This window comes from Lithobates pipiens, unplaced genomic scaffold, assembly GCF_037356315.1.
Source record: "Lithobates pipiens isolate NorthernLeopardFrog02 unplaced genomic scaffold, aLitPip1_a1.2 Scaffold_1, whole genome shotgun sequence".
NCBI lineage: Eukaryota > Metazoa > Chordata > Amphibia > Anura > Ranidae > Lithobates > Lithobates pipiens.
Genome location: NW_027507685.1, coordinates 252,432,474 through 252,455,911, shown reverse-complemented (window position 1 = coordinate 252,455,911; position 23,438 = coordinate 252,432,474). Strand labels below are relative to the sequence as shown.

Here is a 23,438-nt window from a genome sequence, read left to right as displayed (position 1 = left end):
TACATAATATAATGAAGTATATTATATAATATTGTGTTAGGACATATATGATATAATATCATGTGTACAATATAATATGTATATTTTATCATATAATATATTATAATATAATGCAATAAAATATTATATGGAATATTAATATAGCAGTATTATATAAAATGTTATAGCAGAATACTGTATGTAGTATAAAATAATATAACATAAGATTAATATGTTTTAATATGTTTTAGGACAATATAATATATAATATAACATAATATAATGAAGTTTTATGTTTTTGAGCAATGTAATATAATATAATATAACATAAGATTAAATACTATAATATAACATAACATTAAATAATATAATATAACATAACATTAAATAATATAATATAACATAACATTAAATAATATAATATAGCAGCTAAAGAGCCTTAGATACAAATTGACCACCCTCCTGCGTCCCTGTAATCGGGGTGGCTTAGCTTTTCCAGATCTCTATAAGTACTTTCTAGCTACCCGGCTGATCACGGCCACGTGGTGGTTGAGTCCAGAGTCCAGACCGATCCAACCCTTCCACCCGGTTGGAAGTTTTCATGGTAAAATCCATGGAAGGTCTTAAATTCCTTTTATTTAGAGGACCTCGGGCTCCCTATCATTTGACTCCCCCAATGCTTACCACCATCCGAGGAAAAAAAAAATGTTTTTTTTTATATATTTTTGGGGGATATTTATTATAGCAAAATGTAAAAAATAATGACTTTTTCTTCGAAATTGTCACTCTTTTTTTGTTTATAGCGCAAAAAATAAAAACCGCAGAGGTGATCAAATACCACCAAAAGAAAGATTTGTGGGAAAAAAAAGGAAGTAAATTTTGTGTGGGAGCCACGTCGCACGGCCGCGCAATTGTCAAGCGACACAGTGCCGAATCACAAAAAGTGCTCTGGTCTTTGGCCAGCAAAAATGGGGCTTAAGTGGTTAAGGGCCGAGATTTGTTGTTTACAAGTTAAAAACATTTTTTTTTGCTGGAAAATTACTTAGAACCCCCAAACATTATACATTTTTTTTTCAACACCCTAGAAAATAAAATGGCGGTCGTTGCAATACTTTCTGTCACATCGTATTTGCGCAGCGGTCTTACAAGCGCACTTTATTTGGAAAAAAATACACTTTTTTGAATTATAAAATAAGACAACAGTAAGGTTAGGCCAATATTTTTTTATATTGTGAAAGATAATGTTATATATATATATATATATATATATATATATATAATGGGACAATATACAGTATAGCGTAGTATATTAAAATATTTTATAGGATAATATAAAATAATCTACCAGAATATACTATAATATATCATTATATAATGAAGTATCATATAATACTGTATTAGGACATATATGATATAACATCATATTTACAATATAATAGTAACTGTATAATATGTATATATTTTTTATATAATAATAATATAGTGCAATATAACATAATATAGCATAACATAATATGGCAGTATTATATAAAATATTATAGCAGAATATTGGATTTAATATCATATAATATAACATGAGATTACAATGTATGATATATATATATATATATATATATTTATATATATATTTAATTATTTATTTTTTAGGACAACGCTGCGCAAATTGTTGCCGCTATATAAATCCTGTATAATAATAACAATATAATAGGACAGTACTGTATAACATATTATAACATTATAACATAGTGTGTTATATATAACGCAGTATATTACGTTAGATGGTATAATGTAGTATTATACGTTTTAAGACAATACAATATAGTATGAAATAAATTATTATAGCAGAAAATAGAACTTCCCATGATCTAAGATCGTATTACATAACATGTTTTAGAACAATATAAGATAATACAATATAACCTATTATGATCCTGTACACGCTCTCCCCTCCCTGTCTGCCACCTGAGGCCAGGTAAACACACCTGACTGTGATGTAAGCTAGGCATTCCACCTGGACCTATCAGAGCCCTCCTGTGCTGTGTGTGACTGCCCAGTCAGCCTATGACAGCCCCCCTCAGGCTGTGTGTGTCCCGCCCCCTCTTCTCTGCAGGCTGAGCATTGGAAGTACTATCACAGACCGAGCTGTACCAGCTAGAGGGCTCCTCTGTCTCCAGGTAACTTCTCTTTGCAGGATTCTGGGCTTACCTCTGCACAGGTAGAGATGACATGCGTTGCACAGGGTGAAGGAAGAGGAGGGAGACTCTTGGGGAGGGTGGGGGATTCCCATGGGAGCCAGCAGAAACAATCCTCCCCTGTCTGCTCTCCCTGAGTCCAGTCCTGACAGATTTGCTTTGTTAGTGAGCTGCCTGGAGACATTCCTGGCCACTGAGCCTGCAATGGGAGACCTGCACACGCCTGGCCGCTGCGGGTCTGTCCTGGGAAAGTTTTCTCCCTCCAGGACGGCTCCGTCAGATCCCGATTTCATGCAACTGCCAGCATTATTCTGCCTTGTTTTTATATAATTTGAAGATGCTTCTGCTTTTTGTAGAAGCATCATCCAGCTTTCTATACAATTGGGTATATAATTGTGCAGGATAGCCATGTGCCCAGCAGGCTCTTATACAGGGGCCAGCAGTAAGTTGTCTCTGGAAAAAAAAAATACTTAAAATTTTGAATTCATTTTTCTGCAGGTGCCAAATTTTGGGGCTGCAGATTTTCATTATCCAAAAACTTCAGAAGGGATGGGAGTGGTGGGGTGAGGCCGTTTGCAAAGAGACGCGATCACTTGACACTTTCTCTGTCACTGTAGGGGACATTACCTAACAGTCCAATGGGAAGCCCCAGAGGCTAGGTGGAGAAGACAAAGCATTTTTGGATGGATCTTATTATACTTCATTGCCTGTGGTTGGGTGTATGGGGTGGTGCTGGCATAGACTGAACCCAACGCTGGGAGTTCAGGTGGCCTTCCATAAGGGAGCTGCTTTTGGTCTTGGTTTGCCCATCTCCTGGGGAGACCATTCTAGTGGTGGCATCGGTATGTGTTTGGTGAGGAGAACCTTGAACAATGGGGTTGTTTTGCTAAAACTGGAGAGTTTGCCAAAAAAAAAAAACCTGGAAGCTGATTGGTTTCTATGCAAAGCTGCACCAGATTTTGCACCCTCCAGTTTTAGTACCTCAACCCCCAATGATTCATACAACTTGATGGTTAAGATCCAGTCTTTGGATAAAACTGCTAGAAATCTAGCCAATGCACTTCGAGGGTTACCAAATCTCCCTTCTTCAGCAATAACGTATAAAAATAGATGATTTTTAATACAAATCCTTCTAAAAGTATATAAAATGACGGCTACGTAAGAATGGCATTAAAGGATGTTGAGAAGAAACATTGATCGAACATTTAATAAAGTTAATCATAAGTAGGTAAAACCAACCTATGAAGCATAGGTATGTGTGTCCAGAATTATTGGTTATAATATATAGCATGGGTCCCCAGACTTTCTAATTAAAGGTCCTGTTTACTTTCCTTCAGACTTAAGGGGGGTCATTCTGTTGCCATTGGGAGTAGAAAAAGTCCTGACATCAGTGGGAATAAACAATATCTCATCTTTGGTGCCAGTGGGAGGAATAGTGCCCCATTGTTGGAATCATTGGGAGGAATTGTGCCCCATTATTGGGGTAATTGGGCCCCATTGTTGGTGTCATTGGGAGGAATTGTGCCATATTATTGGTGTCATTGGGGCCCATTGTTGGTGTCATTGGGGCCCATTGTTGGTGTCATTGGGGCCCATTGTTGGTGTCATTGGAAGGAATTGGGCCCCATTGTTGGTGTCATTGGAAGGAATTGGGCCCCACTGTTGGTGTCATTGGAAGGAATTGGGTCCCACTGTTGGTGTCATTGGAAGGAATTGGGTCCCACCGTTGGTGTCATTGGAAGGAATTGGGCCCCACCATTGGTGTCATTGGAAGGAATTGGGCCCCACCGTTGGTGTCATTGGAAGGAATTGGGTCCCACCGTTGGTGTCATTGGAAGGAATTGGGTCCCACCGTTGGTGTCATTGGAAGGAATTGGGTCCCACCGTTGGTGTCATTGGAAGGAATTGGGTCCCATTGTTGGTGTCATTGGAAGGAATTGGGTCCCATTGTTGGTGTCATTGGAAGGAATTGGGTCCCACTGTTGGTGTCATTGGAAGGAATTGGGTCCCACTGTTGGTGTCATTGGAAGGAATTGGGCCCCACCGTTGGTGTCATTGGAAGGAATTGGGCCCCACCGTTGGTGTCATTGGAAGGAATTGGGTCCCATTGTTGGTGTCATTGGAAGGAATTGGGTCCCATTGTTGGTGTCATTGGAAGGAATTGGGTCCCATTGTTGGTGTCATTGGAAGGAATTGGGTCCCATTGTTGGTGTCATTGGAAGGAATTGGGTCCCATTGTTGGTGTCATTGGAAGGAATTGGGTCCCATTGTTGGGGTCATTGGAAGGAATTGGGCCCCATCGTTGGTGTCTTTGGAAGGAATTGTGCCCCATTGTTGGAGTAATTGGGAGAAATTGTGCCCCACTATTGGTCTCATTGGGCCCCATTGGGCCTTCACAAGTTTGTTGCACAATTGCAGCAATTCCGCACTGCATGACTCCAGATCAACTTTTCTTTGCAAACATTCTGCAAGTCTGCTGCAAGTTCTGGTTCGGTTATGTTGTGTAATAGGCATCCCACCACAGGGGGCACTGTGGCTGAATTTCCATGCTGTAGACTTGCAGAGCTCTTGCTGTAGACTCACCACTGCAACTTTGCTCTTGCTAGAGACTTGCCACCGAAATTTGTTACAAATTGCAAAAGTGTCAACTAGAACTTGTGCTTCAAGTGCTCTGCAGGTGAAAATTTGCAGCAAGTTAAAAAGACTTACAATTCAACACTGCCACACTTTTATGACAAGTTATCCCAGCTATCTGGGGGGGGGGGGGGGGGGTCAGGTAGTTTTGTTTGTCCACCCAGGCAAAGAATTGTAGTAGTCCCCCCCCATGCTTTGAAAATTCTCAGGTTGGTGAATGTTTTGTATTTCAGGAACTTCAGAGGCCAAAACACTTCTAATAGCTCAGAAGGAAATCTTCTGAAACCCGCAACTGAAATCCAGTTTTATTTGTTTCCTGGAACTATTATCAGCTTATCATTGTATCACTGTGTAGGCTGTAGCATTGTATATTTATGCCAGCTGTAGTGTATCGTTGGTTTCCTATGTAGGCCCTAGTGTATCGTTGTATAGTTATGTCAGCTGTAGCATTACATTGTATCAATATGTCAGTCGTATTGTTTTTATGTATACTGTAGATACGATGGCCACAGCGTATTTTTGTATCAATATGTTGACTGTAGTGTATCATTGTATTTATATGTCAGCTGTAGAGTAGCATTGCCAGCCGTACTTCATTGTAAAGATACATTGGCCTTAGTGTATCATTGCATCAATAGTGTATAAATATGTGAGCTCCAGCGTATAATTGTATCGATATGTTGGCCGTAGTGTGTCATTGTAACAATATTTCGCAGGTAGCATATCATTGTATCGCTATGTCCGCCTTAGCAAATCATTATTGCGATTTGCTGGCCATATCGTTTCATTGTATTGATATGTCGGCCATAGCGTAATGCCTCGTACACACGTTCCGATTATCGGACCACAAAAGTCGCTTTCGGACAGATCGTGCGATAATCTGATCGTTAGTACGCAGCTTTTGACAGCCGATCGCGACAGTCCGTCCAACCAAATCCGAAGGGACAAACAGGAAAACTTTGGTCGGATGACAGCCCGTCGTACGACAATCGTATAGCCAGTACAGTATGTGTCCGATAAATGTCATTCAACAAACACCACGCATGATCGGAAGCACGAAAATAAACCAGAAGGACACACAGGTCACACGTATTTGACATCATTTAAAATACGTAGCTACGCACGACGGAAGATTGTTCCAGAATCGTACGACAAAAATCTTACACACATTTTGCACTGTTGTATTCGATCTTAGTTGTATGCAACAAAATGTGAACGATCGGTCGTACGATAATCGGAACGTGTGTACGAGGCATAACATTATTGTGATTTGTTGGCCGTAGCGTTTCACTGTATTGATACGTTGGCCGTAGTGATATGTTGGCTGTAGAGTATCATTATAGTGATTTGTTGGCCATAGTGTATCATTTTAGCGATATGTCGGCCATAGCGTTTCATTGTATTGATATGTCGGTCGTAGCGTTACATTATAGTGATTTGTTGGCCGTAGCATTTCATTGTAGAGGTATGTCGGCTGTAGCATTTCATTGTAGAGGTATGTCGGCCGTAGCATTTCATTGTAGAGGTATGTCGGCTGTAGCATTTCATTGTAGAGGTATGTCGGTTATAGCGTTTCATTGTAGCAAAATGTTGGCTGTAGTTATCACTATAGTTGGCCATATCGTATCATTTTAGCGATATGTCGGCCATAGAGTTTCATTGTATTGATATGTCGGCCGTAGCGTAACATTATATCGATTTGTCGGCTGTAGAGTTTCATTGTAGCAAAATGTTGGCCGTAGTGATATGTCGACTGTAGAGTATCATTCAGGGGCAGACTGACCATTGGGCCACTCGGGCACTGCCCGAGGGCCCCGAGCCACTAGGGGGCCCCATCAGGGTTGCCAGCCTCAGTAAAACCAGGGACAGTATGTAAAAATCTGTGTTTTTTCTTTTTTACATCTGTCTCTGAAATGTCCCTTACCGACATCCTTTTGGTCTAAAAATCCCGAGATTATAGATGCCCCACCTCTCCAGTACCTTCTCAGCCAATAGAAACATGTCTGTGTATACTGTGTGTACATGTCTGTGTATACTGTGTGTGTGTATACTGTGTGGCCCCATAATCTCGGATTGCCTGGGGGCCCCATAATCTCCTATTGCCCGGGGGCCCCATGAGTTGTCAGTCCACCCCTGGTATCATTATAGTGATTTGTTGGCCATATCGTATCATTTTAGCGATATGTCGGCCATAGAGTTTCATTGTATTGATATGTCAGCCATAGTGTAATATTGTAGCGATTTGTTGGCCGTAGCGATTCACTGTATTGATATGTCGGCCGTAGCGTTTCATTGTAGCAAAATGTTGGCCGTAGTGATATGTTGGCTGTAGAGTATCATTATAGTGATTTGTTGGCCATAGTGTATCATTTTAGCGATATGTCGGCCGTAGCGTTTTATTGTATTGATATGTCGGCCGTAGCGTAACTTTATAGCGATTTGTTGGCCGTAGCGTATAATTGTATAGTTATGTCGGCCATGGTGAATTGTATTGATGGCCGTAGCGTATAATTGTGGTGATATGGCGACTATTGCTATGTTGGCCGTAGCGTATCATTGTATAGTTATGTCGGCCATGGCGAATTGTATTGATGGCCGTAGCGTATACATAGCGTATATGGCGACCATTGGTATGTTGGCCGTAGCGTATCATTGTCTCAATATGCTGGTCTTTTGTTATATCAATATGTCGGCCATATATAAACTTTTTCCGCTCTGGGCACGGCCATAAATCGGCTCCTCTGTAGACATGGGGGTGGGGCAGACCTCCATTGGCCTCGGTGGCTGTCAGGAACATCTCCGGACTCCTGTCTCTATACAAGATTTGATACAGATATTAATTCGATATATCATTGGAGATGACAGCGCGCAGGGAGACGCTCCGCCTTCACACATCTTTGCTGAGCTGAAATTGTTACAACCGGTTTATTTTGCCCTGGGTGACAGGAGATGATGAGACTTGCACACGGTTTTCAGAGCTGAAGTTTAATATAAAAAAAGAAACAGCTTTTCCCGCCCATCAGGCCACGGCCCGTGTAACTCCATCCGCCACCAACCCCCCCCCATGTGTGCTGTGTCAGGGTCGCCCCCTGCTGGCCAATGGCTTGGCTCTGGATCATTCTTCACTGATGGTAGACTTATCATCAATTGAAGGTGGATTCCTGTGCAGTGTCACATTGTAGCAGATCAGTAATTTAAACTCTAGACCTGCAAAACTTGGGGTTCCTGGGTTCAAATATTACCGGGGTTCTGTCTTCATAAACCCCATTGGCACATGTGACTATGGGATGTCTCTTGTCATCTGTCAGGTTAATGCTGTTTTCTTTAGGCACAGTCCATACTCCCATGCAGTGGCGGCCGCTCATTAGGGGTGCACGGGCGCCTCCCCACTAATCTCCATGCAGGGTGCCAGACACATGTATTTCTTTTTTTTTAGCTGCACATGATTAGAGCCCGAGGCTCTAATTGGCTTTAAAAAAGGATGGGCTCGGGGCACAGAGTGTGACAACAGCAAATTAATATTTGCTAATGTTTTCCAGCTTCTCCTCCCTGGCCAATCAGGAAGCAGGTCCTGAGACCCCATTGGCTGGGAGGAGAATTGGCGGCCGGGACACGGAGGAGAAGGAGAGGGGAAGCCGCAGCTATGAACTGCATGTAGTAAGTGCAGGGCTGACGGGGGGGGCCTGGCGGACCAGAGGGTGGGCGAGCGAGCTGGTGACGGGGGGGGGGGGGTATGGTGTGCAGGCACAAGCGACTGGGGGGGGGGGTTTAGTGTGGGTGGTGGGCTGAAGTGACTTGGGGGGGGGGGGATGCCTGTGGTCAGGTCTGTTTGCTTCACCCCCGACCGATGGGACACCAGTTGCCACTGCTCCCCTGCCACACTATAGAGCCAGAGCGTAGCACCACTATTCAGATCTTGCAGCTCAATGGTGTTACCTCTTTGCCTTTTAGGCTTTTCATTGGATTACAAATGGGGATCATCACACAGATGAGATCCTTCTTGAGTGCTCTAAGTACATTGTTTGGACACGGTCCCCAAGACCTGAAATATGATAGCATATAGTCTGACTTACCATGCTGGCATTACAATGCATCATCAGAGCAATTATAGGGCATTTTTTATTGTATCATTTATTATTGCAGAGCAACCTGCTGTGTAAAATCCTCCGGTAACGCAATGTTCTGAGTCGCAGTCTGTCAGCACTATCATTATGCACACCCCAGATCATTCAGAAATGTACTATTTACAGCCTTGCTCCACCCCGGAGTACATAGGAGGAAGCATTGGCAAAGAAATGTAGATCTAAGAGAGACTTACAGTACACCATATGGAGGAGGAGGCAGCAGTTTTGCCCAGAGGCCTTCTGAAAGCCCTGCTTAATCTGGAAAAGAGAAAATATTAAACACAGATAAACAGAGGGAGTCTCAGATGGCAGCGTAGTCTTAGGGCGGCCTGGATAGGGTTGTCAATGGCTGGAGTTGCTCTTTTTAAAGAATTATCTTCACCTTTTCAGGCTTCGGAAGGCGGTTTTTGGTCGCCGTCACTGACGAGATGTCCACCTCCGGCTACTGGATGTCCGAGAATGGCAGCCCCACCGACAGGGACAACGTCTTCATGGAGCGCGTGAGGACCTACAGTCCTATCACCAAGACGGTGCAAGTCCTGGACAGTCCCACGCCGATGTCTCCGGCCTCACCGGCCTCTGGATATCAGTCGATGGTTTGGGCCCCGGAGCCACAGATTATTGGGGTAAGAACAGCCATGGCACAGCCCTGGCTTCTGTATACTTTGTATAGTGGGCACCCTGAGATGAGTGTGGGCAGCAGAACACAGCAGTAAGGACAATCCCACCGCATTAAGGTCCCCCGCGTGACCCCAATCCAGCAATAATTGGCAGCGTGGGGCTTTAAAGCTGAACTCCGGACAGACAGCTAAATAAATAGATTAAATACTGTGCATATATATGTAGTGGTTTTAGTGGCCAACCAGCACAGTCCGGTCAGGGCAGTAAGGGAATAGGAACTTTCTCTGCTGCATGTATACCAGAGCCGGGTCTCCTCTCCTGTGTGTGGCCACTAGCACTTCTGGGTGTCACCCGGAGTACCAGTGCCATGGTTATTCATGAGGCAGCTTACCTTAAATGGCAGAGCAATGCAGGGCTGGGCGTTTTAGCAACAGGTCATTACACTTGGGCCAAGTATCTCACATGCATCCCCATGTCTCTAGTGTCCTGCATGCCTGCCTCCAGCCTCAGTGTGCTCTGTGCCTCCATCTGTGTTACCCACTGTGAGCCCTGCTTCACCAAATGCATCCCTGTGTGCCCTCTGAGTCACCAAGTGCCACTAATGCCTCCAGTGCCCCCCCCCCCCCCCCGTGTGCCTCTGTGACACCTGTGTCTCCAATTGCACCCATGTGCACCCCAAGACTCCAAGTGCACCTCAGTGCCCCCTTTGTCACCAAGTGCCTCCATTGCATTCCTGTGCGCCCCTAGGTCTCCTGTTGCATCCCTGTGTGCCTTTGTGGACCCCAAAACTTCAAGTGCCCCTCAGTGCCCCCTTTGTCACCAAGTGCCTCCAGTGCACCCCTGTATGCCCTTGTGTCTCCAATTGCATCCCTGTGCACCTCAAGACTCCAAGTGCACCCTGGATCTCCAAGTGCACCCCTGTGTGCCCCTTTCCACTCCAAGTGCACCCTGTGTCACCAAGTGCCTCCAGTGCACTCCTGTGTGTCCCTGTGTCTCCATTTGCATCCCTGTGTGCCCCTGTGTCTCCAAGTGCACCCTAAGACTGCAAGTGTACCTCAGTGCACCCTGAATCACCAAGTGCCTCCAGTGCCCCCCCCCCCCCAAGCTTCCTGTAGTCACCTGGACTATTCTTCTCCCAGTGGTACGTACCGTGACTGCAGTGTTTCCAGTTGCAAGGTGTCTTCAATTGAACCCCTGTGTGCCTCTGTGACACCTGTGTCTCCAGACCTCCTCCAGTACGCTCCTGCAATCACCAGGACGGTTCTTCTTTCCGTGAATATGTACCTCTGTCCATGATCATTACACTCTGGCATGCTACACGCCATCTTTTACGGCTTCTCTACCTTATTGTGGGCAGAGCGGGTGTACAGACCCGGGAACTCAGCACAGGATTGGTGGGAACCCCTCATAATGGGCACAGCAGGTGTACAGACCTGGGAACTCAGTATAGGAATGGTGTTAACCCCTCATAATGGGCACAGCGGGTGTACAGACCTGGGAACTCAGCATAGGGATGGTGAGAACCCCTCATAATGGGCACAGCAGGTGTACAGACCCGGGAACTCAGCATAGGGATGGTGAGAACCCCTCATAATGGGCACAGCGGGTGTACAGACCCGTGAACTCAGCACAGGGATGGTGGGAACCCCTCATAATGGGCACAGCGGTTGTACAGACCCGGGAACTCAGCACAGGGATGGTGGGAACCCCTCTTAATGGGCACAGCCGGTGTACAGACCTGGGAACTCAGCACAGGGATGGTGGGAACCCCTCATAATGGGCACAGCGAGTGTACAGACCCAAGAACTCAGCACAGGAATGGTGGGAACCCCTCATAATGGGCACAGCGGGTGTACAGACCCGGGAACTCAGCATAGGGATGGTGAGAACCCCTCATAATGGGCACAGCGGGTGTACAGACCTGGGAACTCAGCACAGGGATGGTGGGAACCCCTCATAATGGGCACAGCGGGTGTACAGACCCGGGAACTCAGCATAGGGATGGTGAGAACCCCTCATAATGGGCACAGCGGGTGTACAGACCCGTGAACTCAGCACAGGGATGGTGGGAACCCTTCATAATGGGCACAGCGGTTGTACAGACCCGGGAACTCAGCACAGGGATGGTGGGAACCCCTCATAATGGGCACAGCGGGTGTACAGACCTGGGAACTCAGCACAGGGATGGTGGGAACCCCTCATAATGGGCATAGCAGGTGTACAGATCTGGGAACTAAGCACAGGGATGGTGGGAACCCCTCATGATGGGCACAGCAGGTGTACAGACCCAAGCAGCAGGGACTTTAAAAAACATTTTATATTAAATAGTTGCTTTTATTTGATCCCCTGCAGAAGACTATAGAGATGCATGAGGGAATAGGTCTTCCTGTCCCCCATTGGTTGAGTTCTGCTCAGTTGGAGGCGATCTCGCTGTGTGTGGCTTGCGCAGTCCTCGGCGTCTGGCATACCTCGGCCTCGCCCATCCTTTTGATCCCTTCACAGATTCAAACCATAGAAGCTGCCACACCTTCCCCTGTACAGACCGCGCACGGCTCCCCGGTGTGCGCAGCCAGTTAACCCTTCACCGGAAGATAACTGGTAGTCAACATTTTTCAACCCTTTCCCTTCACCCAACCTTTTTGTATAGAAAATAAGAGACGACCGCCAATCCTGCCCCACCCCCCAAATATGTTTTCCGTGTTAGGACATATGAAAGAATTACATCAGCCAATGAGGATTGTCGGTCCCACTTTCGTAGTTTCAAGGTGACAAGCTAGCCATTGCACACAATGCACCTTTATTTATATATCACAATGGAAATTAGATATGTCTGTGTGCAAGTTGAAATAGCTTTAGACATATACTGTATTTAACCCATCAGGTGTGACCACGTCGTCTCTCTGCACACCTTCAAACAACAACTTCTAGCAAACTTTGCATGAAAACAGGAATTCCAAATATTTGTAAAAAAAAAAAAAAAAAGCTAATTTATATATTGCTCCCTATAATTAGGGTTGCTTTCAGGAAGCTGCAACATTTGCAATGTTGGCGTGCGCTGAACGCAATGCACAAATGTGCTAAAAGCCGTCCAGCTTGTATAATGATATATATTCATAGCAGTAGTTATGTATATAAATATGTATACATGGCTCTTTAACTACTTGAGCGCCGGAATTTTTTTTTTTTACCCCCTTCATAACCTGGCCATTTTTTGCTATTCAGGATTAACAACAAAGGGTTAAACGTGTGCCTAACTATGTGTGATGTTTGTGATATGTTCTGCTTTTACTAAGCGACCTTGCTGTTTTTTTTTCCGCCCTGCTTTGCAGGGAATAAAAAACACAAAACAGCAAGATCGCATGTCAGTGTACAGAGCTCTGTGTTATTTACAACACAGAGCTCCCTTCTGTGAATAATGGAGTCGATCAACGGGTCCCGGCGTTCAGTCATAGGGGGTGGGGGGGACCTGCTGATTGGCTTGAGCTATACAAATCACAGCACAGCCATCCCGAAGCACTGATCACTTATAACGGACCTTAGATTGTAAGCTCATTGAGGGTAGGGACTGATGTGAATGTACAATGTATATGTAAAGTGCTGCGTAAATTAATGGCGCTATATAAGTAACTGAAATAAAAAATAATAAACCATGGTGCCGGGATGATTGAAGTGCTAACACCAGGTGTTTGGAATATCTTTATCTGCTGATTGTTAAACGTTCTAGAATACACATTTCTATTGTTGTGTAGGATCTGGGCCTGCTGTCCCTCCATCCCTCTCTACCTCTCCCTCCATCCCTCGTTCATCTCAGACACTAACCACACCACCTTAGAGCCACGCCCACTGTTTTGCTGAAATCACGCCCATTTTCACCAAGTGGGAGGGGTAATGGTGGTGATTAGAGACTTATAATGGGAATGTGATAGTGCGACAGACAATCTGACACTAACTGACGCTGGCGCGAACTAACTGCCAACATCCCCAGTGACATTAATACAGTGATCGGACTATACACTGTCACTGTAGTAATGACAATGGCTGGGAAGGGGTTAACATCTAAGGCAATATAAGGGTTTAAATGTGTGCCTAGCTATATGTAATGTGTGTAGAGTGTGCTGCTTTTACCAACGGATCACTTTATCCCTGCTTTGCAGGGATGAGAAACGGAGAGATCGTTCCCTCTGTACAGAGCTCTGTGTTGATTTTAAACACATAGCTCTGGGCTGTCATTGGACACAACCGATTAGAAGATCCCGGCCGCAAATCATTGGGAGGGACTTGCTGGCAGGCTCTGGCTGCGTACAATCATTAAAGTGGGGTGCCCCCTAAAAAAAAAAAATGTAAAAGTCAGCAGCTACAAATACTGCAGTTGCTGACTTTTAATAATCGGACCGTTACCTGTCCCAGGGTCCAGCGATGCGGGGGAACGAAGCCCCCCCCCCCCTCGTTCCTCGCTCCGATCGCGGCGCCGGCATTCTTACTGTGGGCACCCGGCTGTGGCTTCACAGCCGGGCACCCACTGCGCATGCGCGAGCGGAGCCACGTGCCGTGATATGCCACCCAGTCATCTGGGACACATGACAGGTCCCAGATGACTGTGCGGCGCCGAGGGGAAGTGATGTCACCAGCCCGGGCAATGAAGGAGGCAGACTACGAGGGACCCCCTAGCAACAGGCATTTAGAGGTGAGTACAATTTTTTTTTTTTTTTTTTTTTTACAATTATTTTTATTTATTTTTTTATGAATTCTAAGCAATTTTTTAATTTTATTTTTTGGTGGCAACACCACTTTAAGCAGTAATGTATGTCACTTTGATTGTGCAGGCCGCCCGTCAGCAGCACACTGCAGAAGGGCGGTCCACAAGTTATTAAATTGCCATTAAATGACCGCTGTCGAGCAAACCCCAAGCAGAAAAAATAAAAAAACAGCAAGGAGTCTTTAAAAAAATTCCATACCAGACCCTTATCTAAGCATGCAGCCTGACAAGCCAGAAAAAGGAGGGGGAGATGAACATTCTCACCCCTCCCCATCCTGAACCATGGCAGGTCACATGCCCTCAACATGGGCAGGAAGGACCCTCCAGGCAAAGCACTTTTGCCTCATGTTGATGAAGTCAAGGGCCTCTTCCCCACAACCTTGGCCTGGTGTTTGTGGGGGTCTGCTGATGGGGGGAGGGGGATTATTGGAGTCTGAAGCTCTTTTACTAAAGAGGGGGGCCTGCGGATAAAACCGTGTGAATGATTAAGGCTTTACTTTCATTCACAAAGAAAGTAAGAAGTAAATAAACACACACACAGTTTTTAACGAGTCCTTTAATGAAAGAAAACAGAAAATATATCCCACAATGTACATCTATCTTCAATCACGTCATCCGGCAATGCAGGTCCACACAGGTGTTCCCATATTCTGTGTTTTGGGGAAACGCACCAGCAATGACTGTGTCTGTGCGGCTGCTGCGTCCCAACGGACATGAATGGGACCACCTGGTTTATGATGTTCTCATTGTTATAACACACAACATGCTATACCCGCCCACTTCTGTTGGTGGCCAAATGCTCTCCTGTGAACTTAGAGAAGACCTACCTAATTGCCAACATTTTCTGTTGTTCTGGTCCCCCCCCCCCCCCCCCCACTTATGTACCATTTCTTATTGTCTATACATGAGCATGCAAGGGTTGTTTGCAGCTCTACACAGTGCTCTTGTTGTTTTACTCTTCTCAAAATAACAATGGAAAACAATTGAAATAGAATGGGACTACCTGCATGCAGACGCAACAACTAGAACAACTGTGCATCCTCTGTGGACAAATACGGCCCTTCATGCAGTTGTATAGACAGATAGGCCTGTGTGTAAATGAGGCCCTAAGCTTTACCAACTGGCCAACTGTGCTATAGCCGAAAGATGGCTACAATGCGGTCATCCAGTTCCTGGAGGTCGCTTATCGATGTCCTCCCAGAACCCCCCCCCCCCCCCCCCCGCACACCCTTGGGTATGCATCAGGCATGCTCTGTAAAGGAGTTAAAGGGCCAATCACAGCGACCTTTTACTATGTGATCAGCTGTGTCCAATCCCAGCTCATCGCATGTAAACAGATGCCGCCATTATTGCCATTTCTTTTCCACAGTGCAGCCTCATTATTTCCCATCAGTGCCGCCCCATCAGTTCCCATCAGTGCCCATCAGTGCTTATCAGTGCCATAAGTACTGGCTCATTAGTGCTTATCAAAGTCGCCTCATCAGTTCCCATCAGTGTCACCTCATCAGTGCTCCCTCATCAGTTCCCATCAGTGTCACCTCATCAGTGCAGCTCATCAGTGCTGCCTCATCAGTGCCGCGTCATCAGTGCCACCTCATCAGTGCCCTCAGTGATTATCAGTGATGCCTCATCAGTTCCCACCAGTGCCGCCTCATCAGTGCAGCTTATCAGTGCCGCCTCATCAGGTCCCAGCTGTACCGCCTCATCAGTGCCCATCAGTGCCGCCTCATCAGTTCCCATCAGTGCTTATCAGTGCCATCAGTGCTGCCTCATGAGTGCTTATCAAAGCCACCTCATCAGTTCCCATCAGTGTCGCCTCATCAGTGCAGCGCATCAGTGCTGACTCATCAGTTCCCATCAGTGCCGACTCATCAGTGCCGCCCCAGCAGTGCAGCTTATCAGTGCCGCCTCATCAGTTACCATCTGTGCCGCCTCATCAGTGCCCATCAGTGCTTATCAGTGCCACCTCATCAGTTCCCATCAGTGCTTATCAGTGCCATCAGTGCTGCCTCATTAGTGCTTATCAAAGCTGCCTCATCAGTTCCCATCAGTGCTGACTCATCAGTTCCCATCAGTGCCACCTCATCAGTGCCCTCAGTTCCCATCAGTGCCGCCTCATCAGTGCAGCTTATCAGTGCCGCCTCATCAGTTCCCATCTGTACTGCCTCATTAGTGCCCATCAGTGCTTATCAGTGCCACCTCATCAGTTCCCATCAGTGCTGCCTCATCAGTGCCAGTGTCTAAAAAAAATGTTAATGTCAATTGCATAGCTGCGCAATTGTCATTCATAGTGTAACAACGCTGAAAGCTGGCAATTGGCCTGGGTAGGAAGGGGGTAAATGTGCCCGGTAGGTAAGTGGACAAGTGACTGAGCACAGCAATAGGATAGAATGGGATTGTTGGTGTTGAGCATTGAGGTGTAGGAAAATCCGTGAAAACAGAAGTCCAAAAACGTTGAGGTGTGAATGGGCCCCTAACAGACGAAAGGCATTGAGCCAACATTGCAGAAAAGAAAATCCTCCATGGGCAGATTGTGAACGCCGGAGACAGCTGGGAGCAGCTGGCGGTGTACACAGAGGCCCGGCCTGTGGTTGTGGGTTATTCTTCCATGTGTGAATGAGAATTGCTGCGGGATTTCCTCCTCCCTTTGTGATGGTGTACAATGTACGGGTTGTTGATGGAGATGTTGCTATAGAAGCCTCCGCAGAGCATGATGCAGAGAATTCCATCCTATTGTTATGTAACCATCCGCATCAGAATACATCATTTATGGAGTAACCCGGGATCAGAGGAGTCAGACGAGGAATACGCCGTTGTGTGAAGAGGACTTGGCTCTGATCTCTTATTTGTTATTACAAGTAAGAAGTTTTCATGCCATGGCCCAGGTGATTTCTCATCTGTCAATGATGTTAAATTTTTTTCAAACTGTCTACAAAGCATTTAATTTCCACATCACTGTTTGGAGAGCCAATCACATTGCAGCATGTGTGGCTTTTTATGAGGCTGGATTTACACCTTCACAAGTGTGTTTTCCATTAAAAGTAATGGAAGGGAATCAAAACGTATCTAATTGCATGTGTTGAGATGTGCATCAATGTGTCATGACACGTGGACGGGGCCCCTCCATCTCCTACTGGTTACAGCAATATGGCCCCTCCCTCTACATCTACTTACAGCAATGTGGCTCCTCCCTCTCCTGCTAATTACAGCAATGTGGCTCCTCCCTCCTCTGCTAATTACAGCAATGTGGCTCCTCCCTCTCCTGCTACCTACAGCAATGTGGCCCCGCTCTCTACAGCTATATACAGCAATGTGGCTCCTCCCTCTCCAATTACAGCAATGTGGATCCTCCCTCTCCAATTACAGCAATGTGGCTTCTCCCTCTCCAATTACAGCAATGTGGCCTCTCCCTCTCCAATTACAGCAATGTGGCTTCTCCCTCTCTATCTGATTTCAGCAATGTTGCCCCTCCCCTCCATCAAATTATACAGTGTGACTCTTCCCTCTAAAATTCCAACAATGTGGCCCCTCCCTCTCCATCTAATTACAGCTATGTGGCCCCTCCATCTAATTAGAGCAATGTGGCCCCTTGCTTCCATCTAATTACACAATGTGGCTCCTCCCTCTTAGTTACAACAAAGTGGTCCCTCCCTCTCCTGCTAATTACAGCAATGTGGCCCCTCCCTCTCCTGCTAATTACAGCAATGTGGCCCCTCCCCTCTCCTGATAATTACAGCAATGTGGCCCTCCCTCTCCTGATAATTACAGCAATGCGGCCCCTCTTCCTCTGCTAATGACAGCAATATTGTCCCTCCCTCTCCTCCTAATTACAGCAATGTGGCCCCTCCCTCTCGATAATTACAGCAATGTGGCCCCTCCCTCTCTTTATAATTACAGCAATGTGGCCCTTCCCTCTCCTGATAAATACAGTATTGTGGCCCCTCCCTCTCCTGATAATTACAGCAATGTGGCCCCTCCCTCTCCTGATAATTACAGCAATGTGGCCCCTCCCTCTCCTGATAATTGCAGCAATGTGGCCCCTCCCTCTCCTGATAACAGCAATGCGGCCCCTTTTCCTCTGCTAATGACAGCAATATTGCCCCTCCCTCTCCTGCTAATTACAGCATTGTGGCCCCTCCCTCCTCTGCTAATTACAGCACTGTAGCCCTTCCCCCTCCTGCTAATTACAGCAATGTGGCCCCATCCCTCTCCTGATAATTACAGCAATGCGGCCCCTCTTCCTCTGCTAATGACAGCAATATTGTCCCTCCCTCTCCTCCTAATTACAGCAATGTGGCCCCTCCCTCTCGATAATTACAGCAATGTGGCCCCTCCCTCTCTTGATAATTACAGCAATGTGGCCCTTCCCTCTCCTGATAAATACAGTATTGTGGCCCCTCCCTCTCCTGATAATTACAGCAATGTGGCCCCTCCCTCTCCTGATAATTACAGCAATGTGGCCCCTCCCTCTCCTGATAATTGCAGCAATGTGGCCCCTCCCTCTCCTGATAACAGCAATGCGGCCCCTCTTCCTCTGCTAATGACAGCAATATTGCCCCTCCCTCTCCTGCTAATTACAGCATTGTGGCCCCTCCCTCCTCTGCTAATTACAGCACTGTAGCCCTTCCCCCTCCTGCTAATTACAGCAATGTGGCCCCATCCCTCTCCTGATAATTACAGCAATGCGGCCCCTCTTCCTCTGCTAATGACAGCAATATTGTCCCTCCCTCTCCTCCTAATTACAGCAATGTGGCCCCTCCCTCTCGATAATTACAGCAATGTGGCCCCTCCCTCTCTTGATAATTACAGCAATGTGGCCCTTCCCTCTCCTTATAAATACAGTATTGTGGCCCCTCCCTCTCCTGATAATTACAGCAATGTGGCCCCTGCCTCTCCTGATAATTACAGCAATGTGGCCCCTCCCTCTCCTGATAATTGCAGCAATGTGGCCCCTCCCTCTCCTGATAACAGCAATGCGGCCCCTCTTCCTCTGCTAATGACAGCAATATTGCCCCTCCCTCTCCTGCTAATTACAGCATTGTGGCCCCTCCCTCCTCTGCTAATTACAGCACTGTAGCCCTTCCCCCTCCTGCTAATTACAGCAATGTGGCCCCTCCCTCTCATGATAATTACAGCAATGCGGCCCCTCTTCCTCTGCTAATGACAGCAATATTGCCCCTCCCTCCTCTGCTAATTACTGCACTGTAGCCCTTCCCCCTCCTGATGATTACAACATTGGTGCTCCTCCGTCACCTGCTAGTTGCAGCGATCTGGCCCCTCCCTCTTCATCTATTGACAGCTATGGGGTTCCTCCCTCCTCTTTTAATTGCAGAAAGGTGGCCCCTCCCTCCCTCTGCTAATAGAGAGAGGATCTATTCTGTGGGGTAATATTGGGCTGTATGTTTCATTCACTCTGTAATTATGTGAGTGGGAGATAGTGGCGGGTACGGCTTTCTATGATTCATCGCTCCATCAGACAAATTGCATTTCTGTCATTCAGGTTTCTTTAGGAAATTATGTGATGATTGTGAAGTCGGAGTTATCCTTCATTTAATACCCTTGTATTATGTGATGATATTTTTATCTGGTTCATTCCCTACATATGTAATTACATCTAATCACCGTGTTCTGTGCGATCTCGCCGACTTCCTAACCACTGTAATATTTACTATAAACAAATTCCAGGGCGCTATTTTGCATACTCGCGGTATTTGTGCACCATGTCTGTAATTACAGAGGATGAACTGGAGAACTTTGTTCTAGTTTGAATTTGGAATTTCATTGTATGGGGTTCCCAGAAGGATGAAGCTCTGATGTATATGGTCTTCCCAGGAGGATGAAGCTCTGATGTATATGGTCTTCCCAGGAGGATGAAGCTCTGATGTATATGGTCTTCCCAGGAGGATGAAGCTCTGATGTATATGGTCTTCCCAGGAGGATGAAGCTCTGATGTATATGGTCTTCCCAGGAGGATGAAGCTCTGATGTATATGGTCTTCCCAGGAGGATGAAGCTCTGATGTATATGGTCTTCCCACGAGGATGAAACTTATGTGGGCTTCCTAGGAGGATGAAGGAGAATGAAGCTGTAATGCTTGTAAAGGTCCCAGGAGAATGAAGTGCTGATGCTTCTGGGGTGCCTAGGGGGTTGAAGCTCTGATGCCTGTTATCTTTGAAGGAGGATGAAGCTCTAATGCCTGTTATCTTTCAAGGAGGATGAAGCTCTGATGCTCCCAGGAAGATGAAGCAATGATGCTTGTGGGCTTCCCAGGAGGATGAAGCTCTGATGCTTGTGGGCTTCCCAGGTGGATGAAGCTCTGATGCTTGCAGGCTTCCCAGGAGGATGAAGCTCTGATGCTTGCGGGCTTCCCAGGAGGATGAAGCTCTGATGCTTGTGGGCTTCCCAGGAGGATGAAGCTCTGATGCTTGCGAGCTTCCCAGGAGGATGAAGCTCTGATGCTTGCGGGCTACCCAGGAGGATGAAGCTCTGATGCTTGCGGGCTTCCCAGGAGGATGAAGCTCTGATGCTTGTGGGCTTCCCAGGAGGATGAAGCTCTGATGCTTGTGGGCTTCTCACGAAGATGAAGCTCTGATGCTTTTGGTTTCCCAGGAGGATGAAGCACTTATGCTTTTGGGTTTCCAAGGAGGATCTAGGAGGATAGTGCTCCGATGCTTGTGTGCTTCCCAGAATAATAAAGCTGTGATGCTTGTAGGGTCCCAGGAAGATGAAGCACTCATGCTTTTGGACTTCCAAGGAGGATCTAGGAGGATGAAGCTCTGATACTTGTAGGGGTCCCAGGAAGATGAAGTATTGATGCTTGCAGGCTTCCCAGGAGGATGAATCTCTGATGCTTGTGGGCTTCCCAGGAGGATGAAGCTCTGATGCTTGTGGGCTTCCCAGGAGGATGAAGCTCTGATGCTTGTGGGCTTCCCAGAAGGATGAAGCTCTGATGCTTGTGGGCTTCCCAGAAGGATGAAGCTCTGATGCTTGTGGGCTTCCAGGAGGATGAAGCTCTGATGCTTGTGGGCTTCCCAGGAGGATGAAGCTCTGATGCTTGTGGGCTTCCCAGGAGGATGAAGCTCTGATGCTTGTGGGCTTCCCAGGAGGATGAAGCTCTGATGCTTGTGGGCTTCCCAGGAGGATGAAGCTCTGATTCTTGTGGGCTTCCCAGGAGGATGAAGTACTGATGCTTGTGGGCTTCTCTGGAAGATGAAGCTCTGATGCTTTTGGGTTTCCCAGGAGGATGAAGCTCTGATGCTTTTGGTTTCCAAGAAAGATGAAGCTCTGATGCTTTTGGTTTCCCAGGAGGATGAAGCACTTATGCTTTTGGGTTTCCAAGGAGGATCTAGGAGGATAGTGCTCTGATGCTTGTGTGCTTCCCAGAATAATAAAGTTGTGATGCTTGTAGGGTCCCAGGAAGAGGAAGCACTGATGCTTTTGGACTTCCAAGGAGGATCTAGGAGGATGAAGCTCTGATACTTGTAGGGGTCCCAGGAAGATGAAGTATTGATGCTTGTAGGCTTCCCAGGAGGATGAATCTCTGATGCTTGTGGGCTTCCCAGAAGGATGAAGCTCTGATGCTTGTGGGCTTCCCAGAAGGATGAAGCTCTGATGCTTGTGGGCTTTCCAGAAGGATGAAGCTCTGATGCTTGTGGGCTTCCCAGAAGGATGAAGCTCTGATGCTTGTGGGCTTCCCAGAAGGATGAAGCTCTGATGCTTGTGGGCTTCCCAGAAGGATGAAGCTCTGATGCTTGTGGGCTTCCCAGGAAGATGAAGCTCTGATGCTTGTGGGCTTCCCAGAAGGATGAAGCTCTGATGCTTGTGGGCTTCCCAGAAGGATGAAGCTCTGATGCTTGTGGGCTTCCCAGGAGGATGAAGCTCTGATGCTTGTGGGCTTCCCAGAAGGGTGAAGCTCTGATGCTTGTGGGCTTTCCAGGAGGATGAAGCTCTGATTCTTGTGGGCTTCCCAGGAGGATGAAGCTCTGATTCTTGTGGGCTTCCCAGGAGGATGAAGCTCTGATTCTTGTGGGCTTCCCAGGAGGATGAAGCTCTGATTCTTGTGGGCTTCCCAGGAGGATGAAGCTCTGATTCTTGTGGGCTTCCCAGGAGCATGAAGCTCTGATTCTTGTGGGCTTCCCAGGAGCATGAAGCTCGGATGCTTTTGGTTTCCAAGAAAGATGAAGCTCTGATGCTTTTGGTTTCCCAGGAGGATGAAGCACTTATGCTTTTGGGTTTCCAAGGAGGATCTAGGAGGATAGTGCTCTGATGCTTGTGTGCTTCCCAGAATAATAAAGTTGTGATGCTTGTAGGGTCCCAGGAAGATGAAGCTCTGATGCTTGTGGGCTTCCCAGGAGGATGAAGCTCTGATGCTTGTGGGCTTCCCAGGAGGATGAAGCTCTGATTCTTGTGGGCTTCCCAGGAGGATGAAATTCTGATTCTTGTGGACTTCCCAGGAGGATGAAGCTCTGATTCTTGTGGACTTCCCAGGAGGATGAAGTACTGATGCTTGTGGACTTCCCAGGAGGATGAAGTACTGATGCTTGTGGGCTTCCCAGGAGGATGAAGTACTGATGCTTGTGGGCTTCTCTGGAAGATAAAGCACTGATGCTTTTGGGTTTCCCAGGAGGATGAAGCTCGGATGCTTTTGGTTTGCCAGGAGGATGAAGCACTTAGGATTTGGGGTTTCCAAGGAGGATCTAGGAGGATAGTGCTCCGATGCTTGTGTGCTTCCCAGGATAATAAAGTTGTGATGCTTTTGGGCTTTCAAGGAGGATCTAGGAGAATGAAGCTCTGACACTTGTAAGGGTCCCAGGAAGATGAAGCATTGATGGTTGCGGGCTTCCCAGAAGGATGAAGCTCTGATGTCTGTGGGCTTCCCAGGAGGTTGAAGCATTGATGCATGTGGGCTTCCCAGGAGGATGAAGCATTGATGCATGTGGGCTTCCCAGGAGGATGAAGCATTGATGCATGTGGGCTTCCCAGGAGGATGAAGCATTGATGCTTTTGGGGTTCCTGCAGGGGATGAAGCTCTGGGGAAGAGAGTCTTAGAAAAATGGAGCATCAATGCTTTAAGGGGGTGCTATAAAAGAATGCAGGGGGATCCACAAGATGGGGACACTGTCCACCAACATGC

At 46.8% G+C, this 23,438-nt stretch overlaps 1 protein-coding gene across 12 annotated transcripts in view; it reads left to right on the top strand.

The window, feature by feature from the left end:
• Positions 1-2,058: 2,058 nt before the first annotated feature.
• POF1B (POF1B actin binding protein) overlaps positions 2,059-23,438 on the top strand; it is a 173,003-nt gene continuing 151,623 nt past the window's right edge. For 10 of the 12 annotated variants that reach the window (XM_077485099.1, XM_077485087.1, XM_077485069.1 and 7 more), the window contains exons 1-2: positions 2,059-2,153; positions 9,320-9,555. In XM_077485099.1, the coding sequence (XP_077341225.1) occupies positions 9,358-9,555 (198 nt within the window). In that variant the 5' untranslated portion in view covers positions 2,059-2,153; positions 9,320-9,357. Of the gene's footprint in view, positions 2,154-9,319; positions 9,556-17,167; positions 17,192-23,438 lie in introns of those variants that run through there. The other 2 variants (XM_077485102.1, XM_077485098.1) reach the window with 1 other exon arrangement.